General features: G+C 43.7%; 2 protein-coding genes across 2 annotated transcripts in view; both read right to left on the bottom strand.

The window, feature by feature from the left end:
• Nucleotides 1-14,149, bottom strand: part of POFUT2 (protein O-fucosyltransferase 2) — a 34,107-nt gene that overhangs the window by 18,776 nt on the left and 1,182 nt on the right. Inside the window, exons 2-4 of the mRNA XM_075001495.1 lie at nucleotides 12,781-13,031; nucleotides 9,217-9,361; nucleotides 3,202-3,312 (exon numbers count right to left, since the gene is read on the bottom strand). Coding sequence (XP_074857596.1) covers nucleotides 3,202-3,312; nucleotides 9,217-9,361; nucleotides 12,781-13,031 — 507 coding nt within the window. The remainder of the gene's footprint in view (nucleotides 1-3,201; nucleotides 3,313-9,216; nucleotides 9,362-12,780; nucleotides 13,032-14,149) is intronic.
• Nucleotides 12,910-14,149, bottom strand: part of YBEY (ybeY metalloendoribonuclease) — a 29,837-nt gene continuing 28,597 nt past the window's right edge. The window contains exon 6 of the mRNA XM_075001502.1: nucleotides 12,910-13,031. Within this exon, the coding sequence (XP_074857603.1) occupies nucleotides 13,017-13,031 (15 nt within the window). The 3' untranslated portion in view covers nucleotides 12,910-13,016. The remainder of the gene's footprint in view (nucleotides 13,032-14,149) is intronic.

Here is a 14,149-nt window from a genome sequence, read left to right as displayed (position 1 = left end):
ACTTGGCTAGGCTCTTTGGAAAGTGCTTGGTTCTGATTGTTCTGATACTTCATGTCCTGCTTGGTAAATGTTTTTTATTTGCCCTCAAAGTCTTTTTTTAAATGAATGAGTAAAGTAAATTCTGAGCTAAAATTTAACCCCATTGTACCACTTTGGCACAGGAAAAAAATGAGAAAGGGCATAGATCTTCCTAGCTGAAGTTTCCTTTACTCTCATTTATAAGCTTTACATCATTCTGCTTAGGGATGTTAAAATGTAATCGGTCAACTGGTATGGGGTGGAGCAGCCCCCCACCTGCTGTGGGCAGGGGGTTGTTACAGCCATACAAGGCCACCAGGGGCAGGGGCACTCCAGCCGGGCCAGAGTAGCCCCATCCACAGTGGCCCCAGGAGGGCAGGGGCAGCCTGAAAGGCAGTCCAAACCAGACCAGGACTACTCGGGCTCAACTGGAGTGCCCCTACTCACGGCATGCCCACTCAGGGCTACCTCAGGCTGGGGCTGCTCTAGCCACACTGGAGCACCCCCCATTCATAGTAGCACCATGGGCAAGGACACTCCAGTTGGGTTGGAGCAACCATGGTCCCTGCTATTCTGTGAGCAGGAGCACTCCAGCCTGGCCAGAGCAGCCCTGTCACCTCGAGTGGCCTTTTAAGGACCCCTGTGTAGCCGAGCCGCGTGGGAGCGAAACACAGCAATTTTGAAGTGCTGTGGCCAGCGGCATGCTAATGAGGGGCTGAATACACATTTCGGCGCCTCATTAGCATTCTTCAATCTGGCCATTAGTATGGCCGTTTCAAATTTTTGGTAAGTGTAGACGTAGCCCAGGTGTCTGTGAAGGCAGGGGGGCACGTGGGGAGGCCACTTGAGGTGACAGGGCTGCTCTGGCTAGGCTGGAGTGCTCCTGCTCACAGAATAGCAGGGACCAGGGTTGCTCCAACCAACTAGAGTGTCCTTGCCCATAGTGATAGTATGAATGGGGGGTGTTCCAGTGTGGCCAGAGCAGCCCCTGCCTGAGGTTGCCCTGGGTGGGCATGCTGTGAGCAGGGGCACTCCAGTCGTGCCCGAGTAGTCCTGGTCTGGTCTGGACTGCCTTTCAGGCTGCCCCTGCCCTCCTGGGGCCACTGTGGATGGGGCTACTCTGGCCCGGCTGGAGTGCCCCTGCCCCTGGTGGCCCTGCGTGGCTGTAACAACCCCCTGCCCACAGCGGATGGGGGGCTGCTCCACCCCATACCAATTAACCGATTACATTTTAACATCCCTAAGCAGAATGATGTAAAGCCTTATAAATGAGAGTAAAGGAAACTTCAGCTAGGAAGATCTATGCCCTCATTTTTTTCCTGTGCCAAAGTGGTACAATGGGGTTAAATTATAGCTCAGAATTTACTTTACTCATTCATTTAAAAAAAAGACTTTGAGGGCAAATAAAAAACATTTACCAAGCAGGACATGAAGTATCAGAACAATCAGAACCAAGCACTTTCCAAAGAGCCTAGCCAAGTCCAGGGCAACGGTGCACTTGTGAAAGTCTGAGAAATTTAAAAAGACATTCTATTAATTATTAATATATGTTTGGTATTCTCAGATACAATTTAAATTAATCTCCCAAATGCAGTTTATTAGTTACTAAGTGATTATAATTTAGCTTTCATATGTTTAGGAACTGTTGACGTTATAACTTTTTCTGTATTGTAATTTAAGTAAATTACCAAAACAATTGAAACTAGTGTGATTATATTGCATGACTTTGAGAAATAAAATATGTAGAATTTTTTAATTTCAGTCCAATTTTTAGTTTTTTGGTGCAGAATCCCCCCAGGAATAAAATGGGAAGACAGACTGTCTATATTTGTGGACAAGGTAGGGAATAAGCCAAGACATCTTTTTATTAAGCTACAGTTTACACTCTGAAAACATTTGTGATTCCCTCATGTAACAGGACCAGGCCTCTGAAAGCAAGCAAGAGAACATCTCCAATGAAGAGAGGATCTGGTCACTCCTAGTATATTTCAAGGGACTGAGTAAACAACTATCAAATATAGTAAAAGCTGAGTTATCCAGGCTTGTATCAACCAGAAAAGTCTAAAAACCAGCTTCTTCAATCTTCTTGGAAAGTTTAATTCATAGTTTGGTTGGCATGGGCCTGACAGGCTCATATCTGGGCTCCACGTGCCTCTCCCTACAAGCAATGATGCATACCTACTGCTGATAGGTAGAAGAACAGACACAAGAGGTTCTGAATGTGGGAGAGGTATAGATCTACAGGTTGGGTATGGAATCTGAGAGGGAGTTGCGGTGTGGGAAGGATTTTGGAGTGCTGGATCTGGGAAGGCACTTATGTCAGGTGGCTCCCTGAAAGCAGAGACCTCTCCCTACTATTCCTGGCAGATCTCTGACCTCAAGTGGCTCCCTGAAAGCAGAGACCGCTCCCTACTATCCCTGCCAGATCTCTGTGTGCTGTCCCCACTCACATGCACAGCCAATAGGAGCAGCAGGAGTGGCACCTGATGGCAGGGGACAGTACACAAGGACACGTAAATCCTTAAGGGGAACTGCCTGTTGTGAGTGCTCCCTCAATATCTGGAATCCTGACAAAACTTCTCCAACTCCTTGCCCTGAGCCCCTCAACCCATCCAAACTCCAAGCCTTCCAAGCTTGCTATGTTAGTTCAGTCCTGACAGCAAATCAAATGGCTACTGCAAAGACAGCTGAGGACAGGATGGGAATAAGATATATATACCTCAACAGTGAGAGAAAGAAGTTCAATGATACTGCTTTGCTGAAGTGCCTCAAAAGATGTTCTCAGATTATAGTTACTGCCTCTTAAGCTACAAGACAAGTGAGTGCAAGGAGTGGGGCTGACAAAGGAGATGACAACATCATGTACAGTGTATATTCAGACTGTAGATTATCTATGGGCAGGGTACTTATCTCCTTGTTCTGTGTAATACCAAACATGGTACTGATGCTCATATACCAAAAATCAACTCTATGGAAAAAAAATCATGAGCATTTTTAAAGTCTTGAAGTCAGCTATAATTTAGAGCTCTGATGGCAGATACTTTATAACGCTTCTTACGAGCTATATTTTTCCAGTTATGACTTACCATCATAGTGTAACATGTCAGAAGCTATTGCCCTCTTTCTCTTAGCTGTGAAGATAGGTTTCTGGATGCACACACAAAAATAACAGAGGCAACTCACCGCGCTGAAGTGTTTTTCAAAAGAACAGGAGCTATGATAGAAGCTGATCCTTGGACAGACAGACAAGAGACATTTCGGCCCCGTGTTTCTTCATAACCCCAGAACCATCCCCTGTAAGATATTAAGGGTCTCCGATAAACTATTTTAAAATGAATTTGCTGTGCACAGTAAAATTAGTTACCAAAACAACCCAGAGTAAAAACCATCTTCAGTCTCAACAGAAAAATACATGTCTTTAAATGTCATTGTATGTAATAGTGACTGATTTAAATGTAGGTTCCAGATTTTTCAGGGTACATTTTATTATTACTGTGGTTAAAATAATCAAATAAAAAAATCAACTTTTTTTCCCTGTAATCAAAAGTAACTATTTGCAGAACTAAATTTATCAGGTTTTATATGAAAATAAGTTTGTAGTTTATCCAGCAAAATAAAAAAAAAAAATTGATTCATAAAAACAGCCATACTGGGTTAGACAAGCAGCACATCTATCCCAGAATCTGTCTTCCATCAGTGGCCAATGCCAGGTGCTTCCAAGGGAATGAACAGATCAGGGTAATCAAGTTATCCATCTCCAGCTGTATGGTCCCAGCATCTGGCAAGCACAGACGTAAAGCATGGGGCTCCATCTCTGGCCACCTTGGCTAATAGCAACTGATGGACATATCTCTTATGAACTTAATTCTTTTTGAACCCACTTAGTTTTGCCATTTACAACATCCTTTTTCAAAGACTTTGACAAGCTGTGTATCGTGTGAAGAACTTCATTTTGTTTTAAACCTGCTGCTTATTATTTTAATCTGGTGACATGTTCTTACATTATGAAAAAAGATAAATATCAATTCCTTACTTCTTTCTCCACACCAGTCATGATTTTATGGATTGCTATCATAGTTCCCCTTTAGTTGCCTCTTTTCCAAGCTAAAGAGTCCCAATTCTTTTAATCTTTCTTCATATGGAAGCTATTCATATCCTTAATCATTTTATTACCTTGCCCTGTATTTGATGTATACCTTCCTAGAGAGGATGATCAAACTTCATCCAGTACTCAAGGCGTGGGAGTACTATAAATTTATACAGCGGCATTATGATATTTTCTGTCTTATTATCTATCTCCTTCTTAATTGTTCTTAACAGAGGCTGTGCCAGCCTCTTCCCATTCTGGGGGCCGAGGCATGCTACAAAGAAAACTGGAAGGTGGGGCTCCTCACATGAGGGCCTATCATGCTGCGGGGCCTTACCTCCCAGTCCTCTGCAAGTAAGTTCCATCCCAAACTCCTCCTCTAGCTCCCTCCTCTCCCTCTCCCACCTTCACAACACTGACCAGGGCTGTGGCAGATCCTGAAGTCCCCACAGTCGTTCAACTGCACACAGACAGTAAAAGTCACCATGAGGGGGAAGCAGTGATCAGAGGTGCAGGGCCCCAGAGTCCATACTAGAGAAGGTCAATTTAGGTAGCTGTGGTTAGCCCCACACTTTCCACGTGCCTTAGTTGGCATGAAGGAACAAAAGCTACTGAAGTGCTCTCCATTTTCATTCATGTTGCCTAGGCCTTCTTGTCACAGGGTCTGTTCTCTGCCTGTACTTATGCTTCCGATTTTCCCACTGAAGCCACCCATCAAAATCAACATATCTTTCCTTGCTTTCTGGTTCATCACACTGTGTAGTTTCTCACAGAAGTCTGTTTTATGTTCCTCAGCTGCTTCATTGGTTGATGTATAACATTGCACAATCAGTATCTTTTATACTTTGGTGTAGAATCTGACTGTCATGATGATACTACTGCCAACTCCATTAAAGCACCAAGTGCCTCTCTTGATAACATAAAGCCCACACCTTCTGTGTGCAGTGCATCCTCTTCTTCGTGTTCTGAGTAGATGAAGGTTTCACCTGTTGCCAGCCATAGCTGCCCAGATGGTGTCCATCTTGTCTCACACAAGCCCAAAACTGCAAGTTTGTACTCTCATCTCCACTGCAATCTGTGCTGATTTTGCTGAAGGTGTCACCCTCCTTTCACACCACCATGAAAGAAAAGGTCACAACACTAGATAAAACTGCCTCAATGACTGGACTGAGCATTAGCAAGGGAAAGACCAAGACAATGAGGATCAACCAGTCCAACAGCACCACCATCACGCTGGGAAGGAATGACCTGGAAGATGTGGAGCAGTTCACTTACTTGGGGAGTTTTATGGGCAGAGATGGAGGAACAGATAAGGATATCATTGTCAGGACAGGGCAAGCAATAGCTGCATAGATGACCCTCTGTACCATATGGAGTTCACAAATAATATCTGCGAAAAAGAAACTGCAGATCTTCACCACAAATGTGAAGAGTGTGCTCTTGTATGGATGCGAGACCTGGCATACTAAAAAGTCTTCAAATCATAAACAGATGCCTGAGGTATATCCTTCACATCAAATGGCAAGACTGTCACAAATGAGGAGCTTTGGAACAGAGCAGGATAAAAACCAATGGACATTCAAATCAAGAGAAGAAAGAGGGGATGGCTAGGCCACACTTTCAGGAAACCATCAACCAGCATAATTTGTCAAGCTCTCACATGGAACCCGCAAGGAGAATGCAAAAGTGGTGGACCTTAAACAATGTGAAGAAGGTCTACCGAGACCGAAGGACAACAACTGGGGTATTCCTGGAGCCAGCTGTAAGTTTTGTCCCAAGACAGAGTGAAGTGAAGAATACTTGTAGATAGATGACCTATGCTCCACGCAGAGTACAAGGATTAAGTAGTAACAGTAGTAGTTGGCATGTCCTGGCAGGCAGGCATGGGCCAGACATTACTCTTGGGCAACCCAGCCTTATTCCTGCAAAACTGTTGGTGCTGCCACCTTCAGAGCTAGGAGCTCCAGACTCAAACCGCTCAGACAGGTGTGACAGGTGGAAAGTCCTACTGCTCCCCGGTCCATTCCTTCTGCCTGTGCCTTCCCTCAAAGGCCAGAGCCACAGTCCCCCACACTCCTAGAGGAAGTAGAAAAAGGTGAGATGATGGAAGAAATAGGGTTGGAGAAGGGAGCTTGGCTGCTCCGCTTTGCATAGGTGTTAATGGTTTAGAAGGGAAAGAATTCTTTTTACAACACAGTTCTTTAGGAGTTTTGTAGCAATCTGAAACTGAACTTTTTTTTTTTTTTAAATCCTGTGTTACTTTACTATTTGGTGCATGGTAAGTTAAAAACTGGAAGAACTTTACCATTGCTCCTGTTTATTTGACTTTTCAATTAGGACGCATCCACACTGCCCCTCCCTTTCAGAAGGGGCATGTCAATACAGTGGTGGCAAGGTGCTGTCATTATGCAAATGAGGTGCTGAATATGTATATCAATCCCTCATTAGCATTTTTGAACCTCCACATTTACATGCCCCTTCTGAAAGGGAGGGGCAGAGTAGATGCGGTCTTAGAGTTGGAGTTCCAGATAAGTGATTTCCATTAAGTTTTAGCATTTGTTTGCAGGGGGGAGTATGTGAACCATTAGGCTGAAGCCCTTATCTTAATCTGGCCTTGCCCTGGGGAATGAGGGAGCTAGCTAGGTCAGGACTGCTGGGGCAGGGGTGAGGGAGAAGAGAGTCTCAGAGATGTAGCCGTGTTAGTCTGTATCTTCACGAAACAAAAGATTTTGGTAAGTGGTGAAGGGCTGCACTTTTCTATGGAGCAGGTGCAGGGTCTGGAACAGAGGTTGGACGCAGAAGGGAGTCTGGGGTACGGGTATAGGGTACAGGAATGGATGTGGGGTCTGAGAGTAGAAAGAGGGGGTTATAACCTGGGGCAGAGTATCGGGATGTAGGGTCTGGAAAGGGGTACAGGTGCAGGAGAGGATTCTGTCTGGGGGTATAGGAGTGAGTGCAAAGTCTGCCACAAAGTTTTGTTCTGTGAGAGGGAGGGTGGAGAGTGTTTGGGTGGTGACCCAGGGCAGAGAGTTGGGACTTGGGAGGTGCTGGGGTGCGAGAGCCAGGCTCTTACCTAGGTGGCTCGAGGACAGTAGCCCAGACAGTCCCTCAGGCACGGACCACCCAAGGCTGAGAGCGGATGCATGCTCCATGTGCCTCCCTGTGTCATGCTGGGAGGTGAGAAAGGAGGCTGTGTGTGATGCCCCAATCCCCAGCACAATCTCTTAGCTCCCAGCGGCTGGTTCAGGCCAACAGAAGCAAAGAAATTATGCTGGGGGTTGGGTTGGAGGCAGCCAATGGAAGATGAAAGATTGTCCTGGAGGCAGGGGACAGCACATGAAGCACTCCTCCCACCCAGAAGGAGAAAGGCAGATGGAGCAGCCAGCCGCTCCGAGCCTTGGGGCTGCTCCCTATGGAGAGGTCATGGGCCAGATACAAAGGCTTGGTGAACCATATCTGGCCTGTAGGCCATACCTTGCTCACCCTGATGACAAGCGGTGTCATTGTGGTGCCTCAGGACTAAAAGAACCCACGAAAACTGCATCAGATGTTTGAGCAGAAAACAGGTTTTAACAATAAAAATCAGAATCCTTATTAATCATATATGAAATATATGATAGGAAAACAATACAGATATTGCACAATTACTACCTTTAACAGAATTTAGAAGAAATGCAGATGCCCCATCTTGCTTGGCATTTGTAATCAAAAGCACTATTTGTCACATATAGATGTTACAATATACACTTGATATAATCCAGAAGGATAAATGGCTCATACTAAAAATAAGACCAATAGTGACAAGACATGCGAGGTCCTCGACAGCAGGATGTATCAAAATCAAAGGTAACTTCTGTTTTGGAATCTAAACGGCCAGCAGACACAAATACCCGTGGGACCAGCTGGCAAGGTTCAAAACTGAATTATCACTGATATAAAACATATTACCAGTTTAAAGGTGTTTCAAGTCTTTAAAAAGCAATTTGTCTCCTAAGAACACCCATACTGGGGCAGATCAAAGATCCATCTAACCCAGTATGATGTTTTCCACCAGTGGACAATGCCAGATTCCCCAGAAGAGAACAGGTAATCAAGTGATTCCTCCCCTTTCATCCATTTCAAGCCTCTGACAAGCAGAGACTAGGGACACCATTCCTACCCATCCTGGCTAATAGCCATGGATGGACCTAACCTCCATGAATTTGTCTAGTTCTTTTTTAAGCACTGTTGAATTCCTGGTATTCACAACATGCTCTGGCAAGGAGTTTCATAGGCCTACAGTGCGCTGCATGAAGAAATTTCCTTTTGTTTATTTTAAAAACCTGCTACCCAAAATTTGGCGACCTCTAGTTCTTACTTTATGAGCACGAGTCAATAACTTTTCCTTATTCACTTTTTCCACACCAGTCATGATTTTATAGACCTCTATCATATCACTCCTTAGTCTTCTCTCTTCTAAACTGAGAAGTCCCAGTCTTTTTAATTTCTCTTCATATGGCGCCTGTTCCAAACTGCTAATCATTTCTGTTGCGATTTCCTGAACCTTTTCCAATGCTAACACATCTTTTTTGAGATGAAGTGACATCTGTGCGCCACATTCAAGATGTGGGCATATCATGGATTTATAGAAGCAACATTATATTGGCTGTGTCTACACTAGCTCCCAACCTTGAAGGGAGTGTGGTAAGTAGGGTGTTGGAAGATTACTAATGAAGTGCTGCAGTGCACTTGCAACACTTCATTAAGCCTAATTCTCCCCTGCAGCAACTTCAAAGTGGCAAACTTCGAAGTGCCACTTGCGTGTAGCCATGGCTAACCCACAGGTACTTCGAAGTGCCTGCGCTACTGTAAAGTCCCTTTACTCCTTTACACAACCGGGGCTGCCAAGGTGCCAGTATTCAGTTCTGGCACAAAAAAAACTCCACTGCTCCTACTACGCCTTCCCCTAAGCAAAAACACTGCTCTTTAAAAATGAAGCAAAATTAGCCTTGAGTACCCCAATACTTATGAACATGGACAATAAACTTATCAGCATGCATACATAAGTAAATATCTCATTGACTAAAACTATATGGGATAAAGATGGAGTCACATATCTCGTAAAATATTACCTGTAGTATTCATGTTTGTCTTTCGAGTACATGAGCTGATCAATGCAAGGCCTCTCATCTATTTTCTCTTCCCAAGTTCCTTCTTTCCATCCTTCCACATAACTTTGTAGGACATATACCTGTTCTATAAATGGTCCACCTGACTCTGAATTGGAAACAAAGAGAATTAACTATCAGCATGTACGTGTACTTGACATCGATGTGTAGCAGCACTGATTGCCCTATTTTAGATAACAAGCTGCTATAATTTCCAACATAGTCTACACAGTTGTGGTTAATGTACTGAACAAAACGACAGGGTAAGCTGTAGAAACCAAAGTCAAGCAAGAATTATTCATTACCACTTCCATCTAGAGGTTGGCTTTTGTGGGCTAGATAAATTCAAAAGATAGATTCACCATAAACTTAGACTGCTGAGTAAAACAAATATTTTATCACCTTTAAACGTCCTCTCCCTTTACCCATTCTCTTGAAGAACACAAGAATGACCATACTGGGTCAGACAAAAGACACATCTATCTCAGTATCCTATGTTCTGACAAAAATATTTAGTCATTTCTTGTAATTGTTGTTCTTCAAGATGTGTTGTTCACATCCATTCCAATTAGGTGTGCCCGTGCCATATGCATGGTCATCAGAAACTTTTTCCACTATATGTGACCTTAATGATCTGATCCTTATTGCAAGCTATGCCGACAGAGGGGAAGGAGCTTGGGTATTGGAATAAATGTGAACAATACATGCCCAAGAACAACAGTTAGGCTGTATCTACACTGGCACAAATCTTCGAAATCGCCATATTTCGAAGACTAATGAGGCACTGAATTGAATATTCAGCACCTCACAAGCATTAGGACACTTCCAGCCGCGACACTTCAAACGCCCCACTTTCGAAAGCGTGCGGCCACATGGCGGTCTTTTTCAAAAGGAATAAGGCGATTTCGCAGGAATAGAGCAATTTCGAAAGGTGCAGTATCCTTTTGAAAAGGATCCCCCTGTAGCTGCGCCAAGCCGTGCGCTTTCGAAAGCCGGGCTTTCGAAGTGCCACTGCCCAAAGTGTCCTAATGCTAATAAGGCGCTGAATATTCAATTCAGCACCTCATTAGTAATCTTCAAAATGGCCACTAGGGGTAGACACACCCTTAGAGAAGGTAACCATTTTCTATTCTTCAAGGGCTTGCTCACATTGATTTCCATTAGACGGCTCCCAGCCTCCACTCAGAGAGTGCATCTACACTTGCATTCCTCTCTCGAAATGAGGTATAAATTTGCGTATCTGGCACCTCATTTGCATATTCTAATTTCAAAAGAAGAAACCCCGTGTAGACGCTGCTCTTTCGAAAGTAAGCCCATCTTCAAAAGAATCCTTCTTCCTATTAAACGAAGGGAAGAATTCTTTCGAAGATGGGTTTACTTTTGAAACAGGAGCATCTACATTGGCTTTCTTCTTTCAAAAGAAGCTCTTTTGAAATTAGAACATGCAAATGAGGCGCCAAATATGCAAATTTGGTGTCATATGCAAATTTACATCTTATTTTGCATTTTAATTTGCCTCATTTGCATACCTCTTTCAAAAGAGGAACGCAAGTGTAGATGCACCCAGAAAGTGGGGTCAAAGTTAGAGTACTACAGATTGCAGAACTGCTCTACCTATAGCAGCAGCAATTTTTACCTGCTGATCAATGAAACAGTGCATAGTGAAGGTACAAACTGAGGACCAGGTGCCCACATGCATATACCATGAATTGGGAACTGGCCTAAGAAAGCCATGGAAGAGGCTATGGCCCATGTGAAATTGACTGTGATTGCTGGTGCAGGGATACCAGCCAACTCATAGCATTTACGGATGCAATCCATAATCCACAAAGAGAGACACTGAGAAGCAGAAGGGAGACCCTTTATGTCCTTGGCAACAGCTAGAAAGAGCTGGGATGACTTCCTGAACAGTTTAGTACAACCTTTTCCTTATGAAAAACAGTGTAAGGGGACTCAGACCTCAGTGCTCTTAGCTTCAATACCCTTCTAGTGGATGACTAGAAAGGCCACTTCCACAAGAAGTAAAGCAGCAAACAAGTGGCCAAAGGCTCAAAGGGTTCGTGCATCTGCCTAGAAAGGATCAAATTCAGATGCCATGTAGGGAGAGGTGGTCATGTATGGTGGTAGGCTCTTTCCAACCCTTTGCAGAAACATATGATCAGGAGACTTACAAAAATTGACTGGGCACCCTCCACAGGGTGAAATGCCAAAATGGTCACTTGCTGGACCCTGCAAATGAAAGGGCTAACCCCTGAACTTTCGAGGGTAAAATTCCACCATCTGGAATGGAGGGCCTGTACAGTATCATAACACACTGAACCTGAGCTGGGAAAAGAGTTTGACTTGCACCAATGCCTCTACATAGGATTACCTCACTGCTGCCAGGGTTGAAACAGGGTGGAGAAGTGTGAGCTTTTTATATAGACTCAGGAACCCTGACAGGTGGCTAGGCAGTGCAGTAGTGGCAGGGACTGGAAGCTGCAAGCCCAGAGCCTTTTAAATTTCTGCTATTTAAAAGGCTCCTGGCCCCTGCCACTATCATGCTGCCTAACCACTGCCACCAGTTCCTGCAGTTATTCAAAAGGCTTATGGTTCCTGGCTCCACCGTTGCCAGGGTAGTGGCAGGGATTGGCACTCCCTGCTTTTTAAATAGTTGCAGAAACCCCAGGCAGAAACCAGGCAACTTGGCAGCAGCGGAGACTGGGAGCCACAAGCCCTTAAAGTTATACCTTGCCTTTCAGTGACACGGGGGTATTTTTAGCAATTATACTGTTGAAAGCCAGTCTCCTTACCCGTGTCAGCTCACCTTGCCACCCCTCCTCCCACAAGCTAAGAGCAGGTACAAGGCTAGGAGCATAGCCCTGGGGCTGTCTGCCGGAATGTTGGGCACGTAGCAGTGGCCACTGGGACCTGCTTCAGCACCCCCCACACATGCAGATCCTACACCTATGTTGCCTTCTAAGGTTTGGATAATGGTGTGGTTAACTGTTATTAAATTTAATTATTTTGTTGCATAAAGAACATAATATGGTCTTCTTACAATAAGTGGTGACGTACATTCATTAATAAGAAATGTGCAGCCCCATGACAGCTTACCAAAATTCATTGAAAAATTATTGTCCACCCCAGTGCTAGGAGAACTTGCTTTGCAATTATGCACTATAACTCATTATGAATAGTCAGAGAGAGGTAGCCATGTCAGTCTATATCTTCACAAAACCAAAAAGCAGTCCTGTAGCCCACAAAAGCTCAGAACCTAATAAATTATTGTTAGCATTTAAAGTGCTACAGGACAGATTTTTTGTTTTGTAAACTCATTAGGAGTAAGTCTTCCTACTCTAAAATAAGCATGGGAGAGAAAAGTTATGCACCTTGTTCAATCATTGAGAAAAGACTTGAAAACTCTTTAGAATAGTACAAAGGAATATCATCTGCCCCTTGCTCCAGTGCATATGAAACAGAAAAACCCGTACAGAAAACACAAAGATTTATTAACTGCTCACAGGTTGTGTTATAAATGTACTTTACCTGCAAGAAATTGCTCATACTCAATAACTGGAATGTTTTTACTGAGGCTTGGAAGATCAAAGAACTCAGACCAAGGGATTCGGACTTGATGAATGTCAGGACTCTGCCAGTGATAGAGACGTCCCCAAGGAGGCAGGACCAATACCCAAGCTTCTGTTTTCAGCAAGGTCTTTAGAAGAGAAGCAACACGGATATAGACATCTCTGCGTAGATTGAATCCCTCAGGAGGATTTACATCATACAAAAGATAGCTGGAGAAAGTAAGAAACTACAATCAATTTTGAGAGGCTTCAAACATTCACAGAGAATTTACCTGTTGCTAATTTAAAATCAATTTACTAGATACGACTGACCATACTACTGGGCCAGACCAAAGGTCCATCCAAGCACAGTACCCTGTCTGCCAACAGTGGCCAACGCCAGGTACTCCAACCGAGTAGACCAAACAGGTAACAATCAAGCTCTCTCTCTCTTGCCATTCATCTCCAGCTTCTGACAAACAGAGGCTAGGGACACCATTCCTTACTCATCCTGGCTAACTGCCATTTACGGACCTAACCTCCATGAATTTATCTGGCACTTTTTAAAACCCTGTTATAGTTTTAGCTTTCACAGCCTCTTCTGGATAGGAGTTCTACAGGCTGACCGTGTGCTGTGTGAAGAACTTTTTGTTTTAAACCTGCTGCCCATTAATTTCATTTCGTGTCCTCTAGTTCAAGTATTATGGGAACAAATAAGTAATTTCTTCTTGTTCTTTTTCTCCACACCACTCAAAATTTTATATACCTCTATCATGTCCCCCCCATCTCCTCTTTTGTAAGATGAAAAGTCATAGTCTTTTTACTGGCTCTTTATATGGGACCTGTTCCAAACCCCTAATCATTTTACTTGCCCTTTTCTGAACCTTCTCTAATACCAATACATTTTTTTGAGAGGAGGAGGAGACCACATCTGTATGCAGTATTCAAGATGCGGGTGCACCATGGTTTTATATAAGGACAAGACATTCTCTGTCTTATTCACTATCCCTTTTTTAATGATTCCTAACGTTTACTTTTTTGACTGCCACTGCACACTGAGAGGATGTTTTCAGAGATCTACAATGATACCAAGATCTCTTTCCAGATTAGTTGTAGCTAAACTACCCCCATCATCCTGTATGTATAGTTGGGGTTATTTTTCCCTATGTCCACTACTTTACATTTATCCACACTAAATTTCATTTACCATTTTATTGCCCAATCACTCAGTTTTGAGAGATCTTTCTGAAGTTCTTCACAGTCTGCTTTGGTCTTATTTATCTTAAGTTGCCACCTCATAGTTTACCCCTTTCTCAAGATCACTTATGAATAAGTTGCACAGAACTGGT

The sequence above is a fragment of the Carettochelys insculpta genome, chromosome 8, assembly GCF_033958435.1.
Source record: "Carettochelys insculpta isolate YL-2023 chromosome 8, ASM3395843v1, whole genome shotgun sequence".
NCBI lineage: Eukaryota > Metazoa > Chordata > Testudines > Carettochelyidae > Carettochelys > Carettochelys insculpta.
This window is presented reverse-complemented; position numbering and strand designations above follow the sequence as displayed.